The 25,363-nt window shown below is 37.4% G+C and overlaps 3 protein-coding genes across 6 annotated transcripts; 2 read left to right on the top strand and 1 right to left on the bottom strand.

The window, feature by feature from the left end:
• The first annotated feature begins 3,411 nt into the window (after nt 1-3,411).
• On the top strand, nt 3,412-5,439 carry LOC116170949 (alpha-tocopherol transfer protein-like). Of its 2 annotated transcripts, none has more exons than XM_031487535.1 (6): nt 3,412-3,866; nt 3,969-4,117; nt 4,166-4,328; nt 4,391-4,769; nt 4,815-4,923; nt 4,967-5,439. In XM_031487535.1, exons 2-6 carry the CDS (start codon nt 3,976-3,978, stop codon nt 5,113-5,115), a joined length of 942 nt encoding a protein of 313 aa, XP_031343395.1. In that variant the 5' UTR covers nt 3,412-3,866; nt 3,969-3,975; the 3' UTR covers nt 5,116-5,439. The 2 variants fall into 2 exon arrangements, with proteins under 2 accessions (XP_031343395.1, XP_031343396.1); XM_031487536.1 differs by having other exon boundaries at nt 3,417-3,866; nt 4,169-4,328; nt 4,967-5,438.
• A 10,277-nt stretch (nt 5,440-15,716) lies between these two features.
• Nucleotides 15,717-16,529, bottom strand: LOC116170757. Its single transcript, XM_031487260.1, has one exon. The coding sequence runs from the start codon at nt 16,527-16,529 to the stop codon at nt 15,717-15,719; it is 813 nt and encodes a 270-aa protein (XP_031343120.1).
• A 2,961-nt stretch (nt 16,530-19,490) lies between these two features.
• On the top strand, nt 19,491-22,856 carry LOC116170950 (retinol-binding protein pinta-like). Of its 3 annotated transcripts, XM_031487539.1 has the most exons (7): nt 19,492-19,600; nt 19,646-19,789; nt 21,716-21,843; nt 21,896-22,055; nt 22,098-22,461; nt 22,508-22,616; nt 22,666-22,856. In XM_031487539.1, coding segments are annotated over exons 2-7 (912 nt in total). In that variant the 5' UTR covers nt 19,492-19,600; nt 19,646-19,787; the 3' UTR covers nt 22,815-22,856. The 3 variants fall into 3 exon arrangements, with proteins under 3 accessions (XP_031343398.1, XP_031343399.1, XP_031343397.1); XM_031487538.1 differs by lacking the exon at nt 19,646-19,789 and having other exon boundaries at nt 19,491-19,600; XM_031487537.1 differs by lacking the exons at nt 19,492-19,600; nt 19,646-19,789 and adding an exon at nt 19,796-20,581.
• Nucleotides 22,857-25,363: the final 2,507 nt, after the last annotated feature.

The raw sequence follows: 25,363 nt of genomic DNA on the forward strand, positions 1-25,363 counted from the left end.
AACGATCCTAGAGATCGTTTATAATTTTGTATTGCTCTCTGTCGTCCGTCTGTTGATCTGTCCGTCTGTTCCTTTGTCAGTCTGTCCCTCTATCTGTCCGTGTGAACGATAACTTTGTTTAGAAATGTCCGATCGCAATGCCAAAAGTTGAGTCGAATTGATTCAAAATTCACAGGGCCCTTTTCGCATCTCGCCCATTTATAAACCGAATTGCAAACGTATTTGAATGAAATTTGATACACAGGCACTTGGAATAAAGTACAATCAAACGCTAGTTTCAAAATTTGGTTTTGCGCATGCGCAGTGCCAACTTTTTTATTTATGGAAGCATTTAAATGAAATTTTATACATAGGCGCTTGGAACAAAGGAAAATCAATCGCCAGTTTCAACATTTGATTTGCGCATGCGCAGTGCTATCTTTTTTTTTATTTATGGAAGCATTTAAATGAAATTTTATACATAGGCACACCTTGGCGTTAATTTCAAAATTTAGGTTTGCGCATGCGCAGTTCCAACTTTCTTATTTAGAAAAGCATTGAAATGAAATTCTTATAAACTGAAATTGAAGTAGCACGTCAAAAATTGATTGCACATTTGCAACGCTATCTTTCATATTTGTGGCCGGAATTTATCGATTTTAACAGAAGTTGCATCTTACAAATGGGAAATGAATGCAAGTGGAAATCAGTGGCGTAACTACCATCGGGCAGTTCGGGGCAATGCCCCGAAGCCCCGCAATCTCGGGAGGCCCCGCAACCCGAAAGGTGGCAACCACACGTAGAAAACGACGTGTAGTATACAAAATATAAAAATGTGTGCCATGCCTATAATGCCTCATTTTAGTGAATTGACTAGCAAAATGTCAACGAAGGAATTTTTCGAACTAATCATCAAACAATATGGGATTCTCGAGAGTGATTTCATTCAAATGTTCACGGCTTTTTTATTATTCTTGACATTACCTGTAACTGTGGCAAGTCTCGAGCGATCGTTCAGTAAATTGAAAATCATAAAAAATTATCTAAAAATCTCAAATGGGTCAGAAAAGATGGAAGAATCTCGCACTTCTTTCAATTGAATCTAAGAGTGCGTCGGAAATGGATTTGACCCAAGTAATCAACGAATTTGCAAATGCAAAGGCTAGAAAAAGAGACTTTTAGATTTTCTATATAACTTCGGCTCGTCAAATATGTACCTACAGGGTGATTCCTATAGTACCTGCCACCGTTTAGGAGCGTGTAGGTGGTGCGTAGGGGAGTATTTTGATATAGGACACTTGGGGTCGGAAATCTAAAATAAGGGTGCCAGAGCCAAATTTACCTTCTGGAATTTCGCGCCTGTAGGTAGGCAACCCAACCGGCCGGCGGTGCACACGGAGCGATCTCAGGCGGCGATGTGTGGCTGACACTTGATCAGAATTTTGTTTAAACCCACGAAATCCCGTCTGCAACGACGCGTATCAAGTGAATAAACACTATGGCAATAGTATAATAATAGTTGGCTAGATGTAGGAAGTGCATTGAGAACAACGGTGGCCACGTTGAACACTTGTAAACGTTATTGCTTTTGACTGTCGTTTTCCCTCCTTCCCTCCCATGTCGCTTCCTCGCGCTAACTCGCTCTGCATCGCTCCGCGCGAAACGTCGGTCGGTTGGGTTGCCTACATACAGGCGTGAAATTCCAGAAGATAAATTTGGTTCTGGCGCCCTTATTTTAGATTTCCGACCCCAAGTGTCCTATATCAAAATACTCCCCTAGGCACCCCCTATACGCTCCCAAACGGTGGCAGGTACTATAGGAATCACCCTGTATGTAATTAATATTTCAAAAATTAAATGTTTAGTATGTTCCGATTTTATATTTTGCAATTAATAAGAAGTATATTGTTGTGAGACCTAACCTACACTTCTGGGAATCCCACGATTTCCCTCTAGCTAGCTCAGTTGTAATTAAAATAAAAACAAAATTTTTATCCGCATCTCAAGGTCCAGCTGGATTCTGCCACCCTACAGCATTCCAACAATGACATAAATAGGTGGCTGAACCAAATCCTTAAATTCCAATATGAAACTTTACCCCCAGATTTAATCAACTTGAAACAAAGTAAGAGACGCCGACAATTACCTCTCCTTGACTCTAATAAACAAAACCTGGATTGCAATGACTGGTTTAATTTCAAACAAAAAATTGCGTAAATTTCTGTTTTACAAATTGTTACAATTTTAAACAGATAAATGACACACACAAAAAAAAAACAAATTACTCAAACATTACAAAAAAAAAACAAGACAAAACAAACCACTAATTACTACTTACTTTTAAAATTAGTCCGAGTAACGTACTCCGATAAAAAGAGGTATCCGTACACAATCACGCAAACCAAACACTCAAACACCGACGTCTTCTCTCTTCGGGTACCCACAAATTCAAAACTTCCGTGTTTCCGCAAAATAAAAAAAAAACAGGACGGCGACAAACTTCTTAAACTTCTCAATAATTCTTCTTAAAACGGCAGACACAAAATTCTAATTAAACCTGGATCCACTACGCAAGAAACTTCCACAAAATTCAAAAAATAACGTAACCGAAGAAGCGCCGGTTGGCTTTGTAACGACCAAAAAGCCCCGCTCTCTTCAAAAATTTTCTATTTAAGCCAAAAGCCCTTCTCCTTTCTTCAACATCCCGTCCGCCAATCACGCGAAGCGTCGATTTTTCAACTTCTTGCTAAACGGCACGTACGCCCGGCAATTCTGCGAAGAACCTTATCTCTACTTCGCGCTATACCTCGTTAACGGCAAATAAAATTTAAAAAGAAATTTACATCGAAAAAAAAAATTCTAGGAATAAAATAAAAACAGAACACTTCTAAGAAATTGAACCAAAACTATAACATGAAATTTACGCAATCCTGTGTCTCAAATTATTAATAACCCCCCCCGGTTAATTAAATGAACTAAACAAAATTGTCACATCCAGACGCTCTATAATTTCTTTCAAGTTACAACTAAAACAAAATAACACAACAATATAGATAACAAAAAATGACTATTTTAAAGTGATTTTATTTAAACGATTCTTATTAAAAACATAATTCGTGCCTAGTACTTATAGGGGACTCCGAGGACCGTTAGGCCCGAGGCCCCGAGCTGTCTTGTTACGCCACTGGTGGAAATGCGCTTTTTGTAAATCGTTTACGATTACTTTTTAACTTATCTTAGATAAGGGCCGAAGAAATGCGAACGCCTGTTTACATCGTACTTCGTTGCACGTGTGCCAATGTTTAGGTATCTAAATCAATTAAATTTTACTTTGATAAAAACCTTTTCCTTGAGGTAGAACGACCGCTACTGCGAAGCCGCGATGCTCTGCGCTCCAAACCATTGCTCAACTGAAAATGTGGTGACTTGGTGAGTGACCGAACACCATAAGGTCTCTCCCAGGTTCCCCTTCACACCACAGAAGAGATAATCGCCCCTCAACACTGCACTGATCGTCGTGCCGCACCCTATATAAATAAATCACGTATTATATTTACTTTGCAATATCTTCAACTCAACAATACACTGCTGCGTTTCTAAATATTTGTTTAAAGTTTGCACTTTGTACGTATTCGTCAGATGGGTTAACTTTGTGCTTAGTTTACCTAATTTTATCAGTTCAAGGATTTTATTGAATGGAAAATTTTATTTTCAACTAATATCCCACGAATTCGTCAGTGATAATGATAAGTCCCTAATAAAGGTTTATCTGGTCATTCTCTATGAAAAGAAACTATATTTTATAGGTTGTCTTTATGAAATCGCCAGTCTTGTGTGCCTAATCCGTTACAAAGGAATTTGTGTTGTGTTTTGAAACTTCAGTTAAGGCACGTATTATAATACAAAGAAACCAACATTTTTGTTAACACTTTTTAAACAATCAAACCAGAGACTAGGTATTGTTAAAAACACAATTTGTGGTATTTTAGACCAACAATGCCAATTCGAGAACTACCGGAAGAATTGCAGAAAAAAACCGAAAAAGAATTGAACGAAACGCCCCAACGAAGAACCAGTGACATAGACCACATTAAAGATTGGTTATCTAAGCAACCCCACTTAAATGTCATTAGCCCAGGTATGTCTTCATTCGTATTTACTTACCTTCTGCTATTTTCCATGCTAGCAGATGACCAAATGGTATTAAACTTTCTACGTGGATGTAAATTTAGGGCGGAAAAAACAAAGCAAAAAATGGACTATTATTATTCTACTAAAACGATTTATCGCGAACTTTTTGACGGTCGCGATCCTTTGTCCGAGGAAATGCAGTACACTTTGAATGCAGGGTAGGTTAAGTTGTAGTATCATGTTCCCTACGAGCCGGTAACTAAATGTGATAAAATTGTAGAAGGTATTGGCTTCCTTTGCCGAAATCAAAAAATCCATTGGCACCCAGAACTCTGCTTTACCAAAGTAATCCGTACAAGCCGTCCGAAAAATTGAATCCAGTAATCCAAATGAAGACGATTCTAATGGTGATGGACGTTCTCGTACAAGAGGATGATTCGTTTGTTATAAATGGCTTTCAAGTGATACAATTTTTACCAGGCCTCTCACTTCAACATCTCACAGAGATGTCGCCAAATTTGATACGGATGATGTACTTGTGTACGTTAAAGAGGTATCCGGCGAGAATGAAAGGTTTGCACTTTGTCAACATACCGTCTGCTGGTTACGCTTTGTTCAAAATGGCAAAACCTCTCATAAGTGAAAAAATACAATCAAGGGTAATTTGCACGACCGATAACACACAAGATAACTAAAACTTCCAGATACACTTCCATCAAACGAACGACTACAGTGACCTGTATAAGATTATTCCAAAGTCCGACTTACCGAAGGAGTTGGGAGGAGAAAGCTACACGATCTCTGATCAACTTGGTAATTTCATATACGTTTTAATTTACCTAATTTTCCTTTGCAGCCAAATGGAATGATATAATGTTGAAGTGCAGATCTTGGTTTTTGGAAAATGAGAAATTGCGTTCAGATGAATCAAAGCGCATTGCAAAGTGGGATAATACTGAGTTGTTTGGAGTAGAGGGATCTTTTAGGAAATTGGACATTGACTAATCTACGTATTTCTGGAATGCTTTATTTATATCGCCCATTCATAAAAACATTACATTGACAACCTACGGTATGGAAGGTTTAAATAAAGCACCTCTCCTGAGTTTGTCAACTGCCTTTTATGAAACGACATACGCAATTTTTGTGACTCTGTGGCAGTACAGTACATTGTGATGTGATTACCTTATTTGTATTTTTGTAGTAGTGGTTTTCCTTGGTTTGATCGATTTCGGCCGATTTTATATTTTTTATGACAGTATTCTGTGATTAGGTAATTGTGTGTAAAAATTTAGTTACGTGTGATGCTATATTTTAATATTTAATGTTGTATCTTAAAGTTTCAATACAATTTTATTCACATGAAACCTTCTCATACTTTTCTCTGATGAAAGGATGCATAATATTGTAATAGCACAGGGAGTAGGGACCATACAGGATGACGTTCAACAAATTAGAGAAAAGCTGAAATTTGGCAAGGTATTTTGTTTTAAGGTATTAAATACCGTCTGAAACCCCAGCGTCAGGAGCCTCAACCTTCCCCCCCCCCCCACTTCCAGATTTGATGTCGTTTTATTATAAAGTAATGCGCTCACACGTGCCACCGATAATAACTCTTGCGCCATTATCTATCGTTTTTTAGCAATCGGAAAACACATTTGGGATGGGCCAAGCATATGTAGCCCCCCCCCCCTTCGTATTTTGTCGCTTGTATCTATGCCGCCTGATACATCTGGATATGCGTCAATTGCGACACTTGAATTAAAGCTAGCGCCATCACGGTTAAGCCATGACAAATTTTCAAAAAACAGTGGGGGACAACTTAACGTTTTTAAAGGTCACTTTTTTCTATCATATTTCGACAGGGTGGTGTTTTTAAGTGGACCATTAGAAGTATCTCAGAAACGGTTTGGAATTTTAATTCGGGACCCATTATCTTTTTTGAATAAATGATCAAAAGGAATCATTTACACATATTTTCAAGATGGCCGCTTTTCCGGTTGTATCAGAACGATACCGGAACTTTCTTATTGCAAATGACACTATCTTTTCTGATGCATTTTTTGAATTTCTCATAAAAAATCAGTATGATTTTGTCAATATGATGCTATGTCTAACTGACATGGTTTGGAAGTTTCGAAGTTCGACATTTTTTCAGTTTCAGAGGTTCAGTAAATTAGCCATATGACTGTTGTCTGACAACTTAGCAAGATGTTTTTTTAACGAATGGACATCAGCTAAAAATCCACGCTATTAAATGTTATTGGTCTTATTTTCAAATGTGATTCGAAAATAATACGAATAATCGTTGAAAGTTGACAATCGGTTTTTGGTTAAAAACTTGAAATTTTCAAATGGAAACGATATCTTTACTATGCATCAATGGAAGGAGCATAAAAAACGGACAAAAAAATGCAAGTGCAAAATTTTTCAAAGTGGACAGTTTTTTAAGAAAAATTTTGCGACTACAATTGTTTATCCGAAAGGAAATTTTTTTGCGGCCGAAGCCGATTACCCCTCAAAGACGCTCCCCTTGCAAAAGGTGGTTTATTTCGCCTCTCCGAAAAAAAAACAATATGTCGTCACGCAGGAGTTGGGCGCGTTTACAAGATCTCTCCGACGACACTAATTTGAAAACAATCGGACCCAAACTATAGAGAAGATAGAAAAACACAGAAAAATCACCACGTTAATAATAATAATAATAATAATATGCTTTATTTTTTTGCAAGCTGGTAAAAAAATAACAAAGTCAAAGTTATAGAAAGAATCACCCAAAAAAAAGGATTAGAAAACAGTTGCAACTGATCTTAGTTCTAATCCTGAAGAACTGAATAATAGCATTGAATTTATAAGTTATAAATTCAATGATAATAGTATCATGTGTGAATAATACTTTGCGTATACGTAATGGGGCCCCTTCACGTGCATTCCCGGAACGACGCGCCATCGGTTTTGGAACGAAGCGTGGAGCGCCAACTTCTGGCGCGTTGTGCAGTGAATAAACTCCACGTTCGCGCCATTTCTTTCATTCCAGAGTGGTACTGTCGACAACAAGATGAGTTTGGTAAAAAAAAAGATCAATTGCAGCTGTAATTCTTCACAAATATATGATGGATAACGTAAATGAAGAGCCCAAGAAGAGGAGGAAGAGGTCCAAGCCACTGTATTTGAAGAGACAGAAATTTGGCGATTTGATTTTATTACAAGAAATTAATAATACCAATCCAGAGGATTACCACAATTAATGTCACACCCCACAGCACACACAAACAAACCTACAGGACTTTTGCTAATGTAGTCTATCCTTTTTCCTCTCCAATGTTTAACAGCGCATCCTATTCTAACGGCGCGAAGGAAGGCGCGAAACGAAGCTACACGCTCGCATTCGGCGCGCGGAGGGTCTCGCGCCACGCCAGGAATTCAAACATGTTTGATTCCATCACTCCACGCCAGGCGCGTATCATTCATGGCGCGAGGGTGAACTACACGCACAGTTTTGGATTGACGTCACTCCAAAACTTACGGAGCGTCGTTCCGGGAATGCACGTGAAGGGGCCCTATAAAAGCCGCTTTACATTAGGCAATTTTAGTGCAATGCAAGGCTTGTGCTATGCAATCTAAAATTGCCTTGCATTGCTTATTACGGTTTTACATTTATGCAATTGTGTTGCAACTTTTGTGCAAGTTCAGAAAAGTGTTGCAGTACTGACAACATATTTTGCAAAAATTGAAACTTTTCAGTTTGTTTACACAGAAGGTTATTCTTGAAACTTAATAAAATTGACCATTAGGTATGAGCAAACAAAAGGAAATTAACTGGCTACAGCTTGTTATATGGTGGCGCTTGCTATTAAAAAAATAACACACGCGAAACCAAATAAATTGTGGTATTGACAAAATTACTAGAAAAGTTACTAGAACTTGCGCCAAACTTGCAAGTGAAATAGAACTTTCTCTATTTATTTTTCTTGCACCTGAATTGCGTATGAACATGCGCAGTAACGTATCTCTAACTTGCATTGCTCTTGCATTGCACGAAAATTGCCTAAAAGCCGCTTTACATTAGGCAATTTTCGTGCAATGCAAGAGCAATGCAAGTTAGAGATACGTTACTGCGCATTTTCATACGCAATTCAGGTGCAAGAAAAATAAATAGAGAAAGTTCTATTTCACTTGCAAGTTTGGCGCAAGTTCTAGTAACTTTTCTAGTAATTTTGTCAATACCACAATTTATTTGGTTTCGCGTGTGTTATTTTGTGTGTTTTTTTTAATAGCAAGCGCCACCACATAACAAGCTGTAGCCAGCTTAATTTCCTTTTGTTTGCTCATACCTAATGGTCAATTTTATTAAGTTTCAAGAATAACCTTCTGTGTAAACAAACTGAAAAGTTTCAATTTTTGAAAAATATGTTGTCAGTACTGCAACACTTTTTTGAACTTGCACAAAAGTTGCAACACAATTGCATAAATGTAAAATCGTAATAAGCAATGCAAGGCAATTTTAGATTGCATAGCACAAGCCTTGCATTGCACTAAAATTGCCTAATGTAAAGCGGCTTTAATGTAAAGCGGCTTTAAGGCGCGTACTGACTTGAATGTGCATGCGCTGAGTCGCGACGAACGAACTGGTATGCGTGCGAATGGAAAAAGATATCGTTTTTTAAAACTAATTTCAGCGAATGCATGTTTTGTGTTTCAGTCTGTTCCGACCATTCGTGCGGTTCATTTCTAAATATGGCGGAAGTAATTACTTTTCTGGGCTCGGAACGATCCCAACAAGCTCGTCATTTTCTGTTTAACATTACCAACGTCTCTATTTAAACTTTTAGCAATTTGGTCCCACGCATCAATTTTTAAATTTTTTGAATAATGGGAGGGGTGCTTTGCATTCCATAACACCGGATTATCTTCGTAGAGATCGATTAGCGGAAGGCATTCGTCATTACTCCACTCCATTTTGTCAATTACTACTTAAACCATGCACGCGTTCGTACGGGCAAGAACTGTGTAAAATGACGTCCAAATTGAGCACGCACACATGATATATTTCCTTTGAGCGGTGACAAAAACCGACAGCCGATGGCTCGGGTTATGTGCATTCGCCACCACTCGCGAGAAGATAAACGTGCATGTGCGTGCGTCGTGACTCAGCGCATGCACATTCAGGTCAGTACGCGCCGATCTAAAGCCGGGAATACATCTGACAAACGTTGCCGTTCGTTCGCGTTCGTTCGCGTTGTTACCCGTTTTCACCATTCTCTGGCAACGTTTGTGGTAACAGTCATGAGCGACAGACACGTGCCGAGCCAGTGCATACGCTAGCGTTCCACACATTCGCGCGCATTTGTGCAATTTTGTAAAAATTTATTTTTTGTTATTGAAATGTGTCATTCAAATCTGATACTAAGTTCATACCATCGTATGTACCTCTACTTCTATATAACTCGTGCATCCATACACTTCTCTGTTTTTTTTTCTTTTTTTCTTTTTGTCGTTTTAAAATTGTACTTATAACAATGTATGAAGTACTCGCTATAATTAACTGATTATCACTCATTGTTGAATTAAATTTCCCCGTAACAGTTAAATCGACCTTTTCGTACTAAAACGTAAGCAGACTGCACCTAAACGCTTTAAAACGCGTCTACATAGCAACGTTTGCTGTCACTTGTGGCTTGCCATTTCTTTTTGATCTTTTAATTTTTACCGACATCCGATGGAAAACATTCATTCGCACTGCTAGTCATTTGTACCATATTGAAATCGCTGCGAATCGCGGTCCACACATGGCGAACGCAAGACATAAATGTTTGGCAACGCGAACGAATGACAACGTTTGTCAGATGTATTCCCGGCTTAAGAAGTGAAAATATAAAGCGGAAAAAAAAAGAATTGAAGTTACGAAAAGAGTTTAGATACATAGCACTTGATTTACGTTTGAGCACTAAATAAAAGCTGCTTGTAAAGATATTTAAATGTAGGTATGGATTTAACTTGCGATGGTGATTGTGGCCTTAGGGATAATGGAAATTTATTATATATCTGGAAAATGGTATAAGCAAAGAATTATGGTTACTCTTTGGTATAAGTGAATGATCGACGCAACAGCTGTGTTCGATATGAAGGAGGTGATATCAATTTTGAATTTTGAACCGCAAGTTTAGATTATGCACATCTGTACGATATCTGATCTTATTGGCGAGATAAGTAGGCGTTTTGGAACAGATTATTGAATAATACAGAGTAGCTGTATGTAGTTGTCTCCTGTTTTCCATATTAAGCCATTTAGCTTCTTTTAACTTATATGTGATACGATCGTATTTGCGGATTCCGTAAATATAACGTAAACAAGAATTTTGGACTCTTTGTATACGATTTTTCTCACATTTTGTTAGGCACGGACCGTAGGTACACAACATCACAAAAATTAAAGTGACTTAAAACTAACGTGTCCGTTAACATCAGCTTTAGACTTTGCGAAAGAGAGTGCCGATGGGGAAACAACATCCTTAGTGCAGCAAAAGATCTGCTGACACACTTGGTAACATGTTCTTTAAATCGCAAGTCAGTGTCTAATGTTAACCCAAGACTTTGTGCTACCTGCGGGACACCGCTTTTGACCCCCGCATACGCTGATTTACCGTTGCACGTCTCCACATACTGAAGGCGATTTGAAAAATAACTTTGCATTAATGATATAGCCCATTCTGAAAATCCACTAAAACGTAAAATCGCCAATAGCAATTCGTGATTGATTGTATCAAATGCTTTTGAGTAATCTAATAACATTAATGCAGCTATTTTGCCTTTATCAACGTCCATTAGTATATCATCAACGATGTCCAGCATGACTGTAGCACAGCTGTAACCACGACGGAAACCAGACTGATTAATAGGTAATAAGTCATATTTATCCACGTGATGTTTAATTTGAGAGCACATGATCTTTTCTAACACCTTAGATAACACAGGTAAGATAGAAATAGGCCTGATTTCATTATAAGTGGAGATGTTTGATTTTTTTGGAATAGGTGTTATTTTCGAAATCTTCCACGCATCAGGAAAAATACCCTCAAGAAGGCACGAATTGATTATATGCACTATATAAGGCAAAACTTCCGGACAGCACAATAAAATCATACTTATGCTGATTCCGTCATCACCAACTGCATTAGATTTAATTTCAATTAAATGTTTGTAAATCAGATTTTCATCAACAGTGGAGAAATTAAATAAGGATTGAAATTGAGTTTTCTGATTTTTATTATAAAGTTCTAGCAAGCTTGGGTCTGGCGAAGTTAATTTAGAAAACTGCAGAAGAGTGTTGTTGATTTCATCAGGGTTATTAAGGTTGTCAGGTAGCATGTAGTTATCCGATTTTCTATGAATATCTAACGCTCTAAGTTAGTATAACACTCGGTGATAACGCCCAGATGTCGCTGACCCCAGATCTTGAAACCGCGTCCCTAAAGTTGTTATTACATGACTACGGTAGGTACATGTACAATTGTACACTCCTACACAGCCAGCCGAAGTGAGAATAAACACTACCTTTTTACAAATAAATTTGCAAAAATGCTATAAAAAACGAGATTTTGAAAAATATTGACTCTTCACAGCAACATTGACTGCAAGTAGGAACTAAACGGAGAATGAGGTGCAGAAAAGGTCGAGACGCCCACGATTGGGGTGGGGGTGGCTGCTTAGAGTTATGGGGTAGTCACTTCGAAGACCCCCTTGCAGACTAGTATTGAATTCATCATATTGTAGGCAACCTAAGTCAACAGTTTACGGCGTTTTATAGTAATATTAGGAAATACTATAGTATTTCAATTAATATAAGTGGTTGAATGAGTTGCTGAAATGTGCGCCACTGAACACTGACGTATATATATGTTAGGAATTTTTCTTCTCTACAATTTTTCTCCCTTGCCATTTTTTCTTAAAATGCTTAGTTTTAGAGTTATAAGAAAAATGTAAAAAAAAAGGTAGATTTTATCCCACTTGGGGTGGGGTGGTTTTAGGGTGACGGCCTCGACGCCTCGACGCTGGGGTTTCAAAGGGTGTTCAGACCCTTATAACAAACTACCTTGCCAAATTTCAGCTTGTCTCTAATTTGTTGAACGTTACCCATGAGGTTACCCATATAAAACGATGGATAGGTCCTGTGCTATAAGCAAAAAAATATGATTTGAACACGAGGGATGTGGCAGAGTTGGCCTTTTTCAAGCATAACAACAGTATTATTATATCGTAATTTATTAAAGTAAACGGAAAACTGTATTTTTACATAAAAAATAAAACGTGCTTTTTCTGATCTATTTTGCTGGCTATTCAAACGCCCCCTTCCGTACTCACTGATAACCACACAGTGGCGTAACATTAATTGGCATTTAGATTGTTCACAACACCCCCTCTCAATCTTAATGCAGAATTCAACATAACACAAAACAAACCTATATTATTCTATTCTACCTACAAGTACCTCCCTTAATTTCTCAAACAAAATCTTACTCAAAGGTTTCGTTAATGTATCAGCAATTTGCTCATTTGAAGGTAAGTATACTATTTTAACGACTCCCTCTTTCACTTTCTCCTGTACAAAATGATATTTTACATCTATGTGTTTCAAACGTTTCGGTTGTTCACAAGAATTACCGACCTTTATAGCAGATTGGTTATCCTCAAATATAATCACAGTTAAACGCTTGTTATCGGCAATGCTTAATTCATCCAACAAATTCCGATACCAACACGCTTCAGTAACACATTGACTCAAAGCAACATACTCAGCCTCTGTAGACGACAGATTGTTTTCTGGTACTCCACGAAACTGTACAATTAAATATTTTGAAGCAATGTCCACTAGTGGACTTACGATCAACAGTGTCATTGGCCCAGTCAGAATCGACAAAGCCTTTGACCATTTCACAATCTAAATTCTTACTGTACGTCAATTTAATATCTATAGTACCTTTAATGTATCGCAGCACCCTCTTTAAGCAGTTAAGCAAATCATTACTAGCACAACACTGATACCTACTGAGAATGCTTATGGATGCACAAAGATCAGGTCTCGTACCAAGCATTGCATACATTATACAACCGATTAACTTTCTGCACTTATTTTCAACGTCCTTATTTTCAGAACTTTCCCTAAACAAGAAATTGTGATCAAAATTACTATCTAATGGTGTTGAAACACTTTTACAATCAGTCATTTCAAATTTCCTTAAAATATTTTCCAAATAGCCCTTTTGACTTAGGGTCAGGGTATTATTTCCTACATTTTGATTTATTGTAATCCCTAAGTAATAGGTAATTGGCCCCAAATCTTTCATTTTAAAGTTTTTCATCATGGCCTCTTTAAGAAATTTAATTTTTGTATTGCACGAGCCTGTGATTATTAGATCATCAACATAAATTAGTACATATGTTTTTGAAGACTCTGAAATGTTGAAATATAAACAATAATCATACTTTGATCTTGCATAATTTTGTGATAACATAAATTTGTGAAATTTTTCATACCAGTACCTCGGTGCACCTTTTAGCCCATAAATTGCCTTCCTAAGTTTACATACCTTTCCTTTGTCAATATTAAAATTAGGAGGTAAACACATTAAAACATTCTCTTTCAGCTCACCATGCAAAAATGCACTACATACGTCCATTTGAAAAACGTTCCAATTTAAATTTACACTTATAGCTAACAGTGTTCGAAAAGTACTTAATTTAGCTGTCGGTGAGTATATTTCTTCACACACCACACCTTTTTGTTTAAAACCTCGTGCAACTAGCCTAGCTTTATAACACATTATTTTACCTTCACTATCACGTTTGACCTTAAACACCCACTTGCTGTCAATGATATCACAATCTTCTGGTTCGTCAATCACTTCCCAGGTGTCATTTTCTATTAAGGATGTCTTTTCAGTTTCCATCGCCTTTTCCCAGTGCCTTCTTAAATTTGACTGAAGTGCCTCTTCATAAGAATTTGGTTCATCAACGTCTGTTATACTAACAAAACTTGTTTCGTAATCATCATACCACGAAGGGCGGTGTAACTGCTCCCTTGAACGAAGGCGCCTTTCCTCTCTGGGTAAAGTATCGCTGCCTCGATCGCTGCTGTGTGTATCACTCGGCGTATCATAATCTTCGGCTGTAATATCCTCAATTCCATCTGTCACTTGCTCATTGTTCATATCGTTTATGCCAACTTGTAACTCTCCATTTGGGTTTACTTCTTCCACAATATCTTGCGACAGGATTACATCACGTTCTAATGTTACAATGTTTCTGTCCGGGAAATAGACTCGCACTCCTTTCGTTGTTTCTCCATATCCAACAAATATCCCCTTTTTGCTTTTCGCATCTAATTTTTGTCGTTTTTCCTTCGGGATATGTATCCACACTTTGCTCCCAAAAGGAAACTTAAACATCTTCAAATTAATGTCACCTTTACCTGTGTTCCACAGTTGATAAGGGGTTTTCCCATCTACTGAACTAGTTCCCGTTCTGTTAATTATGAAGACGGCCGTGTTCGCCGCCTCCGCCCAAAACCTTTTCTCCAAGTTACTTGAGAAAAGCATAGCCCTCGCTGCCTCAATGATAGTTCTCATTTCACGTTCGATCCTTCCATTCTGCTCAGGATTGTAGGCCACGCTCGTTTGGTGTTGGATTCCATGTTCCATTAGGAGTTTGTTGACCCTAAAATTTACGAACTCTTTGCCATTATCTGTTCTTAAGGATTTTATATTTTTGCCCATTTGTGTTTTGCAAAGTGCCGTGAATGTTACGAGTTTGTCGTAGACTTCACTCTTATTTTTAAGAAAGTAGACATACCTGTAGTGCGAGTAATCATCTTTTAATAACAGCATATACCTCGTACCACCAATAGAATCAGCTTCCATAGGACCACAAATGTCTGCATGTATCAGGTCGCAAATTGCTGTCGATTTTGAATCGCTTATGTGGAAAGGATTACGGTGATGTTTCCCTTGTATGCACCCTTCACACTGTACATTATCATTAATGCTATCCCACTTGATGCCATGTTGTTTCAGAATACATTTTATGTGCTTCACATGTTGGTGTGCCAAGAGGACGTGCCATTGCATAAGAGAGATTTTATTGTTGCCTTGCCCGATCCCATTGCTGCCTGCAACTAGGCAGTTATCCTGAACTTGCGGTTCTGCATCATGCTCCAATTCCTTTTTGCTCATCCGAAAGAGCATTCTAAAAAGTTTGTTTGTTCGCCTCGCAACTGCACACACACGGTTACTTTTTTCATGGACCAATTTTGCACTCGTAGCATCTGACTCCATTCGAAACCCTTTGTCCAATGCCTTCCTTGTGAAAACAGGTTAATTTTCAAACTTGGCACATGTAACACATTATGTATTTCCATCTCGATGAAATGCTCACCATTATATGATTGAATAAGAATTTTACCAATCCCGACTGCCATAATTGTTGATCCGTCGCCAATTTTTACTGCTCTTGGTTCACTTAGGTTGTCGTACGTGTTGTACATCTTTCGATCATTACACATATGCTCAGATGCCCCACTGTCCAAATACCATTCAGTATCCAACTGCAATTCAGTAACTCCAACCGAATGCCCAACCTCCTTCACCACTGCCACTGCTCTCCTCCTTTGTTTTCTGTTTCGATTTTCGGAACCAGCAATCTTTAAACATGTGCCCCTTTTTCTTACAGAAGTTACACTCGACATTTTTATTTTTAAACCGTCCACCACTTCTGCATTCGTCCTTTTTATGCCCGGCTTTACCACAAGAGAAGCACTTCACTTGTGATTGTTGTGCAACTGTCTCTTCACCCGAACCCAAACGTTCTTCTTCTACCAATAATCTTGCACTTAAGTTTGTTAAATTACGCTTGTCTTCCGGAACCGACTCCCACGCGGAAACGAAATGTTTATATTGTTCAGGCAAGGACATTAGTATTTTTGTGATAACCATATTTTCTGGTATATTTTCCTTTTGTTGTTTAATTTGCGCAACCAGATTTTGTATCTTAGTTATGAAATCCATTACACTGCCTTCAAACTTCATATTAAAAAACTTCTGCTGCAGTAAGTGTACACTAACATTCGACTGTCTTTCATATATCGACTCCAGTTTTGTCCACATTTCATGTGCCGATTCACACATTAATATATGAAAGAGAGGACCTGACTCCATGCGTGTTACTAACACTTCCTGTGCCTTCGCATCCTTCACTTTGAACTCTTTCACTTCCTTCCCTGTGTGTTCTCCATCAGGTTGTTTTACAATTCCCACAGTTATATCATAGAGTTCCTTGGCCGTAAGTATTACTTTGATTTGAAACTTCCACACGTTCCAGTTATTCTCATTTAGCTTAATAAATTGGGTCACCACCTGTTGCTCCATTTTACTTTTTACTACCCTTGCCGTTTTACAACGTATATTCCCTCTGTAACAGTTTTATACACCAGTTTGGTCTGGGCCCATAACCTGTGGCAGAGTTGGCCTTTTTCAAGTATAACAACAGTATTATTATATCGTAATTTATTAAAGTAAACGGAAAACTGTATTTTTACATAAAAAATAAAACGTGCTTTTTCTGATCTATTTTGCTGGCTATTCAAACGCCCCCTTCCGTACTCACTGATAACCACACAGTGGCGTAACATTAATTGGCATTTAGATTGTTCACAACAAGGGATAATACGTTTTCCAGCTAAAATAGGCATCCCTCAAGATCGCTCGCCACAGGATGAAATTAACCATTTTCAACTCACTTTGTTCAGGAACAGTTTGACCCACCACTCCCATACCATTATCATCACCTGCTGGCACGAAATCATCGTCCTCTTCCTCCTACCTTCTACAACTTTTCTTTATGTATCCTGTATTCGTTCCGTCTGAACTACTGAATCCAAGATGATTCTTCCCTTTCGTTTGAATTTGTTTTGTTGACTTTGCAATAGAGGGATCCAACTCCTGTTTGTACGGGAGCGATGTTATAATCCGAGATTTACACGCTTTTCGTCTTCATCTTTGGGGCGCTAAGCGTTCACTTAGCCGTCATTTTATTTTTCTAAATATCTCCGAAGCAGAAAAGTAGAATTCTTTAAATCCTACCGTAAATCCAGTCCAGATAATCGAGTTTCTACTGTAATAATAGCCATTTACTTATTAATAACAATATTAGGCATTGAATTAGGGCCCCCGGTGACCAGAGACCCCCCCCCCCCCCCGAAAATCTCCCGGTATCCCTCCTGTCCAGTAGGCAATAATATTTATTTACACGGGATCTTACACTACAAGGTTGAGGTTGAGTGGAAGATCACCGTAAAGTGCGATGAACTCCGCCTTTCAACACTGGCCATGACAAATAAGCCACCCTGCACAGGCAAAATTCGTATATGACCCAATATGTTGTAAATGCCTGGCATGGATACAGCCAATGCACTTCCAAACTTAGAGATTTTTTTTTGTTTTCGTTAGTTGTTACTGCTTACATCTTTTTTTGTAATTCTTTGTACGAAACAAAAAAATAAAATCTAATTAAAAATCAAACAAATTTAACCGTTCTAGCGGGCTCCCGTTACAGTTTTAAAAGAATTAACAGCTTGTTGTGTCAAAGCATAATATATTTAAGTTAATAAGAAATAACAAGATCGGTGGTACATGCTCATTCCTTTAAATCTACTGAATAGCATTGGCACTATGATCACCTGGACTAGTTGTAACTTGAGAAGAAGAACGACCCGAATCTCGATCCAAGTACTAAAAAGATAGATGCAGTTCGAATCCATCTCTAAGCACCCTTTCTGCCGTATTTTGTTCTCCTGGTTGATAATGCTGGTATAATGCGAAGCTAACCAGCTGTTAAATTATACTATGAGATCTATGGTCAGTGTCGCATTGGTTGGCCTTTAAAAAAGGGAAAAATCACGAATTTCAATTGACGATTACAGTCCCTCATCAAAGAAGGCAGTCACGTCCATAGGCTGCGAATTGATTACCAAAAGAATTAGATTAAAAGACTTGAATTAGATCCGTCATCAGGTGTAGTTAATGACACTTCAGCATGCTCGATCAAGGGGTCGGTCTTTTATGTGACCATTAAATCTATCAACTTCCATGGATATATAAATGTAGGAGTATGAGGTATGTAAAATCAACATTTTTACCACTCGTCAATCATCAAATTTGTGATAATAGAAGCAATGTGCATTCTCTAAGGCTCGACGCACACGAGCGAGTGGATTCGTGGCGTGCCCGTAGCGTTCTCGCCGCGAGCACACCACACCACAATACACACGGGCGAGCTTTTCTCGGAGAGATCGCAACTTCGCACCAAGAATCGCAGTATGTTCTTTGTTCTTTCTCCGACTTGTCTTCAAACCCATTGCACATTAGTGAACATTCTTCCGTCCACGGGTTTCTCTTCCTAATTTTATCGTGGTATTCTGACAATGAAGTACTCCATATTCCAGGACGGTTCTTTACAGCTTTAGTAAAAATCTCAGTTTCAAAACCCGTAGAATCCATCTACTGGCAACTACTAACATACGATTACATTGATAAATAATTTGTAGACGCCAGCGCAAGCGAGCGGCAAGGCGTGTGAACTGCCTAATGTCTCCACGAGTACTGCTTAAGAGTCTTCTGTACCCACGGCACCCAATGTAAATTCCCATAAGTGCGCCCGCCATAAAAACTCGTTGTTTTTCAAAAAAAAATTTTTGTAAAGAACTATTTTATAAATTTAGACCTTTATCTACAAAATGTTCGGACTATTTTTTTTAAAAAGTGTATAGCAACTGAATATTTATTGTTTAAAGATTAGCTGTTTTGCACCGATTATTGCGCTAATCTGTTTCATTTTTTTACTCGCGATCAAAACGATTTATGGAAAAAGTAAACCGACAGTTTTTTAGATAAGTTATTTCTAAACATTACCCCAAAAAATGAAATCATATTTTTTGTAAATAAAGTCTGTATCTTGGCGGGCGGTAAATCAACAATTTCAGTGTAACAAGTGACGCCGCTGCTCAGTGTCGGCGGGAACTAACTAAGGACCAAGACAGGAGTTGACAAAGTAAAAATATAATCTTGTCTCTTGCAACTATAATGATCTATATACTATAATGTAAAAAAGTTGCGCTTGGGTAAAGATGCTTATCCGCCGTACGAGAAACTCTCGACGTGAGATCGTGGCGAAGAAGCAGTCCCTGGCAACCAGTAACGTGCACGCGGCGACTTCGCTGCGAGTTCGCCTGCGTGTGAATCGCGTCATTTGCGAACTTGGCATTGGAAATCGCCCGTGTGCATCGATCCTAACCTTGTGTCTGATTTTAATTATAATTTAAAGTCGAAGGTCAAACGTCACAGAGTAAAAGCACACCAGTTGTCTACAGTCTACAGTTATTTTGCTGATTTTATCACGAATGCACTGACAAATGAAACGGCGGTTTTACAATGGACATAAGGTAAAAATCTATTAATTTATTATTTTTACCCAGGGCCGGCTTTAGGCGTAAGCGGTGTAACCCTCCGCTTATGGCGCAGACAAGAAGGGGCGCAAAGATTACTCAAATTTAATGTTTGCCGTATCACGGATATAAACGCCGTTTCTATTTTTAAGACCAAACGATCACGCATAAAAGCATTATCACGATGTAAGATAAATTGGAAAAAATCCTATTTTCCATGTTTCATATAGACAGTAGGCTGTTAAGAGTCATATATATGTATAGCTTTCAAGGATATTCCTGTTTTTCCGAATGCGAACTCATTCTATGCAACAATAGCAAATAAACCCTGAAATAAACACAATCAGTTCCCATAACAAGAAAAAGTTCAATAACGATTGAATGTGTGCGAACGGTTGCGATTCTGCATGAACAGTTTTTTTTTTAATTTTTTTGCAAAAATGAGTATCGCAATTCAACAGCAACACATTGTCTGATGAGCAGTACGAAGTTTGCCGGGTCTGCTAGCAATAAATATGTTTTAACTAATATGAACCTCTGTATTTTTAAAAACGTGCTTGCCAAAAGTTCCCCGTATTCAGGCTACAGCGCGGCGGACAAGGGCGCAAATTTTAGTGCTTGCGTACACGTAACTTTTGTCTTGAGCCGACCCTGTTTTTACCTACATACTTCATCATTTTTGCGTAAATTTGAAAACACCACAATCGCCAGTTGTCTCTCTCTCCATTCGCTATTCGATGACTTCACCAAAAAATGAGGATGCAGTAACTCACTAGATTAGTGGATGCTTTTTTTGGAAGTGTGGATCGTGTTTTTGCATAACTTCTAATAAACAATTTGACCTTCAACATGCACTAGCTTCTTATTCGCGAATCATTAAGTATTATTCTTTTTTGTGCATTGCAACCTCCCTTTTTCACGCAATGTATTGAATTATGTTGATATCCAGACTGACCATGTTTCGATGCTAACCAATTGGTATGTCAATTATTATAAGAGATACAAGAAGGTTAGGTAGGTTATAGGTACATCACAAAGTTATGCAGAATTCTTAGCTGATTTAATATATTTTAAACTTTATCTCACTTTTTTGTTTTAAAGATAGGAAGGTATTTCAAAATTGTCGCAGATCAAGTAAGGTCAAGTGGGTAACCTTGTCATTATTGGAGATTAGATTAGGCAAGCAACATTTTGCAGTTTTATTTGCCGTTTAATCCTTCTAAAAAAAACTGGTCCGAAAAAGTTAGTTTTCAAACTACAGACAGAAATAATTACCCGTCATTCACCATTGTAATGAAGAATTGCATACAGTAAATTTTTTACTCGTAGCTGTCGAGTTACGATAGTGACATTTTGTTATCAGCCCCAATGATTTACAATTCAACATAGTTAATGGAATTAGCAATAAATAAAACATTCCACATACTGAAAGTTCAAGCATTAATAATTGTAGAGAAAGTTACCTTCAAGTTATTAGACTTGAAGATTATGAGCCATCAATTTAAAATTCTTGAATGTTGGATATGATGTACTTATACAAATTTAGGTGGGTTTGGTGCCAAAACTTGCACAAAAATTCGTTTTGGTTATATGTGCCAATGATCATGTCAACTATTTAAAGCATCAAGTGTCGTTCATTCTCTGATTATTGAGATGTAGGTAGCACATCGCTCTGGTGACTTATGAACCGTTGATAACCGTGGCCCCATTTTGATTCTGTTATGTATCTATTATTGTTAAAGTAAGAAATACTATCGTCAACGTAATCCTTAGATGCGTAAAGGTCGCCACTCTTGACATATAGGATAAACACAACAATATAGGAAAAAGTTAGGAAAATTTCATTTGAGTGTTTTCAACGGCAGCAAACAATGACGCACGACATCTTTCGTGACAAGCATAGTAGACACCCTAAGGATTTAAAAAATGAAATGTGGATTGGGATTTCCATATAGGTAGTTCAGTCTTGTATTTAAATTGCGCGTAAACGTTCCAAGTACAACAACGGAATTCAAAATACGTTTACAATAAAGTAATTATTTAGCGTTATAATTGAATTATTGATTTTGATAATCGATTTCTTCGCCGATTTGCATTTACCATGGGCTTCAGGCAATTAACTCCAGAGTTACGATCCCTGGCAGTGACCAAAATAAATGAAGTTACAAGTCGCATTCCTGAAGATGTTGCACATATACAAAAATGGCTTACTCAACAATCTCATTTAAACGCAAGAACAGGTTAGTTGATTTTTTAATAAAGTTTGTCTACCTATAGTTCTTGTTTTTGCAGACGATCAATGGATATTAAATTTCTTGCGAGGATGTAAATTTAGTTTGGACCGAACCAAAGAAAAGTTGGACAATTTTTATACGGTTAGAAGTGCGTTACCAGAGTTTTTCGGCAAAAGAGACCCCCTCTCGCCAGAAATTCAACACATTCTTAAATTAGGGTAAAATTTATTTGGAATATTATTTATTACACCAAAATTCAGACTCTTTTTGCCGATAGACACCAAAGTCGGACCGAAAATATTTCTAGTGAGAACCGCCAACATTGACCCGACGCACGTATCGCTAATAGATATTACAAAAGTATGCTTAATGATAACTGATATTATTTTAAATGAAGACGACTATTGCGTTATTCAAGGTCAACGTTTTCTCGTTGACTTCAGTGCATTTAACAAAAATCAATTATTACGAGTTACACCAACCCTCTGTCAGAAAGCGATTTTGTGCTTGAAAGATGTGTACCCCTGTCGCCTCAAAGGATTCTATATCATCAACATGCATCCGATTTTTGAAAGTATTATAAACGTAGGAAAGGTCATCATGGGAAAGAAGCTTGGCAGTAGGGTAAGAATTTCATTGCAACATTAAATCAACAGTTAGTCGCTTACAGGTGGTAGCATATTCTAAAGATAACGCGCAGTCTTTGTATGACAATATTCCAAAATCCGCTTTACCTGCAGACTACGGCGGAGAGGGTGAGACAATTGAGGCATTAACAGGTAACATAAAACCCTAACGATGGAAGGTTCCCAACTAATAATGTTTAAGTGAAATGGAAAACTAAGGTGGAAAGCTATAGAGACATGTTTTTGGAAGATGCTAAATATGGTTGTGACGAAAGGAAACGGATTAGGAAGTCGGTCTTATCCGAACATTTCGGAATTGAAGGCTCGTTTAGAAAATTAGATATTGACTAAACTATATAGAAATATATACAAAATATATGCACTTTACGGGTTCTTACTTTCTTGAGATTGGAATGGCCTACTTTATGTAAGCAATGTATTAAATTTTTAACTATCCCTGTCTTCCCTGTCCTTCAACCTTTGTAATTCCCTATAGTATGGCATTTGATTCTTAATCTTTTTCCCAACCATCGTGGTGCATTAATAACAACTTTGATATGTTTTGCGCAAAATCCATATGTAGTCGCCAAAAATGTGTAAAATTCAAATCTTGGGCATTGATATGATGATCTTGGTGCGTCATTGCCAAAATGGGGAACACTTTTGTGGTGGCAACCACGTTCCAACCATGTGTTTGGATCTTACGGAGCACGGTTACGTGGGGGATAGTGACCGTCATTTAAAAAAAACTGCGTTTGTTCGTTTTCGTTTAGTTCCAACTCTTCTTCTAGTGTACTTGAAAAAAGATTTTTCTAAAATTCGATTGTCATAAAATCATGGCGGACTACTAAAAAGAAAATGGTCATTTCATTAAAATGAGTTTTTAACCTTTGAAATTTCTTAAATTTGGATCTCCATAGGTACGGTCATACGCAACTTATTTTTTCTTAAGTCCACTAAAAGATAGCCCCATTCTTTCTCTATACACTGTTAAAAATGAGTTGCCATAGCTACAACCGTTTTCAAGTAACCAATTTTCAAGGTACCGTCTGCATCGAGCATTTTTTTAAATTCAAAATTACCTATAACTACATTAAATTGTAGATATTGACATGTGAGTATCAAAAGAACTGAAATTTCACGTAAAATCAAAAAATGCAATAAAAAAACAGGGGTTGCTATTTAAAATAACGAAGTTATTACTAGCTACTTCTAGTATTTCCGGAAATGCCACCATTTTGAAAATGTTTTACTTCGATTCGGCCTTCACCTTTAAGTGCAAATTTTCAAAAACCTACCCATCAGATTGCGCATGCGCAAAACAAATGTTTTTACCGACATCAGTTTCCTGATTTTCATGTTCAAAAACTCCGAGGTACCAAATTTCGTCGAAATCGGAATTTTTTCTCGCCCCCATTTAGGGGCGGGCCCTTTCGTGGTAGGAATTTCAAAAACATTTTTGCAAACTCGAAAAGGGCATACCCGAAAACCTATTCAAAAACGTGTCACCAGTCTTTCTAACTCTTTTGGTTGCTGATAAAAAAAATTAAAGAAGAAATGCAAATTTTACCACTTTTTTGGAGGTGACTCTCAAACGAAACACGTTGACCCTCGGTTTATTTGGAAAAAGTGTTTGTTTTGATCCCCTCTATCAGCCACATTTTTTGCATACTTATATGTAACACATGTATAGCATCGATGCGCTTCGAGAGGTGACATATTTTTGCACCGGCTTCCCTAAAGATTGACACAAATCAGTCAATACCTGTCCAATACCTACTTCTAAATATATCTCTGGCATATGTCAGGCAGAATTATCACTATTACATTTAAGGAGAGATTATCGAAATCAAATATATCAGATATTCGAAACAAGTAATAACCCTGCTCTCGTATTAATATAAATTATTACCCGGTTAAAATGTGCCAGAGGTTTTACCTTAACATTACAACAAAGCAAATAAACATGTTATGGTAAAATATTAGTGTAAATATAAATCAAGTTATTCAATGCTAAGTGCAAATATTCAACAATCTCGCCCCCAGATGAGTAACACCTTGTAAATAAATAGTAAAAAACATTGACATATCCGACCTGTAAGAAAATGGAAATAAAAAGAAAAAAAAGAAAATGGTAAAAGGAAAAGGGAAATGAAAAGAAAAATGAGGGCCGTGGCATCCAGTAGGGCAACCGGGCAAGTGCCCTAGGCGCCAAATTTTGCTAGGCGCCAAAAAGTCCTAAAATTTTTTAAAATAAAAATTATACAAAAGTATTTTACAAAGTTTTTATTTTGCAATTTTAAGTGCACTTGAGTCAGGATTGATCGTAAATAAGTAATATAATAATTGTAAAATAAGTATAGTGAATAAGAGAAATAAATAAAAGCCACAGCAACAGCCGTACAGCGTACAGGCTCGAGGATCAATTAGAAGCACTAAATTATATTTCAACCAATGGCTACGAATCTGTGTTCCCAAATGTTGTAATTGCGTTGCGAATTTTGTTGACATTACCTGTTTCTGTTGCTACCGGGAACGCAGTTTCTCAAAGTTAAAATTGATTAAAACTTTTCTTCGATCAGTCATGACTCAACTGCGTTTAAATGACTTCGCAATGATTTCTATTGAAAACGAATTATGTTGCAATATCAATTACAAAAAAGTGATCGACGAATTTGCTAAAGTAAATTTTAAATAAACATTTAGTCAAACATTTTTTTAAATAAAAAGTATGCAAAATCTGTATTTATATATTTAAGAAGTGCAGTATTATTTATAATAAAAAATATGCAAAGACCACATTATTATTATTAAAAAAGGCGCTTCGGACAAACTTTGCACTAGGCGCAATTTTACCTTGCCACGCTCCTGGATCGGCATATATCCGTCAAAAAATTAAT

The sequence above is a fragment of the Photinus pyralis genome, unplaced genomic scaffold, assembly GCF_008802855.1.
Source record: "Photinus pyralis isolate 1611_PpyrPB1 unplaced genomic scaffold, Ppyr1.3 Ppyr1.4_LG5, whole genome shotgun sequence".
Classification (NCBI taxonomy): Eukaryota; Metazoa; Arthropoda; class Insecta; order Coleoptera; family Lampyridae; genus Photinus; species Photinus pyralis.

Bases quoted from the DNA above. Each gene is read 5' to 3' on its own strand.
- LOC116170949 (XM_031487535.1), top strand. From the start codon at position 3,976: ATGCCAATTCGAGAACTACCGGAAGAATTGCAGAAAAAAACCGAAAAA. The intron at 4,329-4,390 runs GTAGGTTAAGTT...ATAAAATTGTAG, and splicing joins CAGTACACTTTGAATGCAGG to AAGGTATTGGCTTCCTTTGC. The intron at 4,770-4,814 runs GTAATTTGCACG...TAAAACTTCCAG, and splicing joins GTGAAAAAATACAATCAAGG to ATACACTTCCATCAAACGAA.
- LOC116170757 (XM_031487260.1), bottom strand. From the start codon at position 16,529: ATGGAGCAACAGGTGGTGACCCAATTTATTAAGCTAAATGAGAATAAC.
- LOC116170950 (XM_031487537.1), top strand. The intron at 22,462-22,507 runs GTAAGAATTTCA...AGTCGCTTACAG, and splicing joins GAAAGAAGCTTGGCAGTAGG to GTGGTAGCATATTCTAAAGA. The intron at 22,617-22,665 runs GTAACATAAAAC...ATAATGTTTAAG, and splicing joins GACAATTGAGGCATTAACAG to TGAAATGGAAAACTAAGGTG.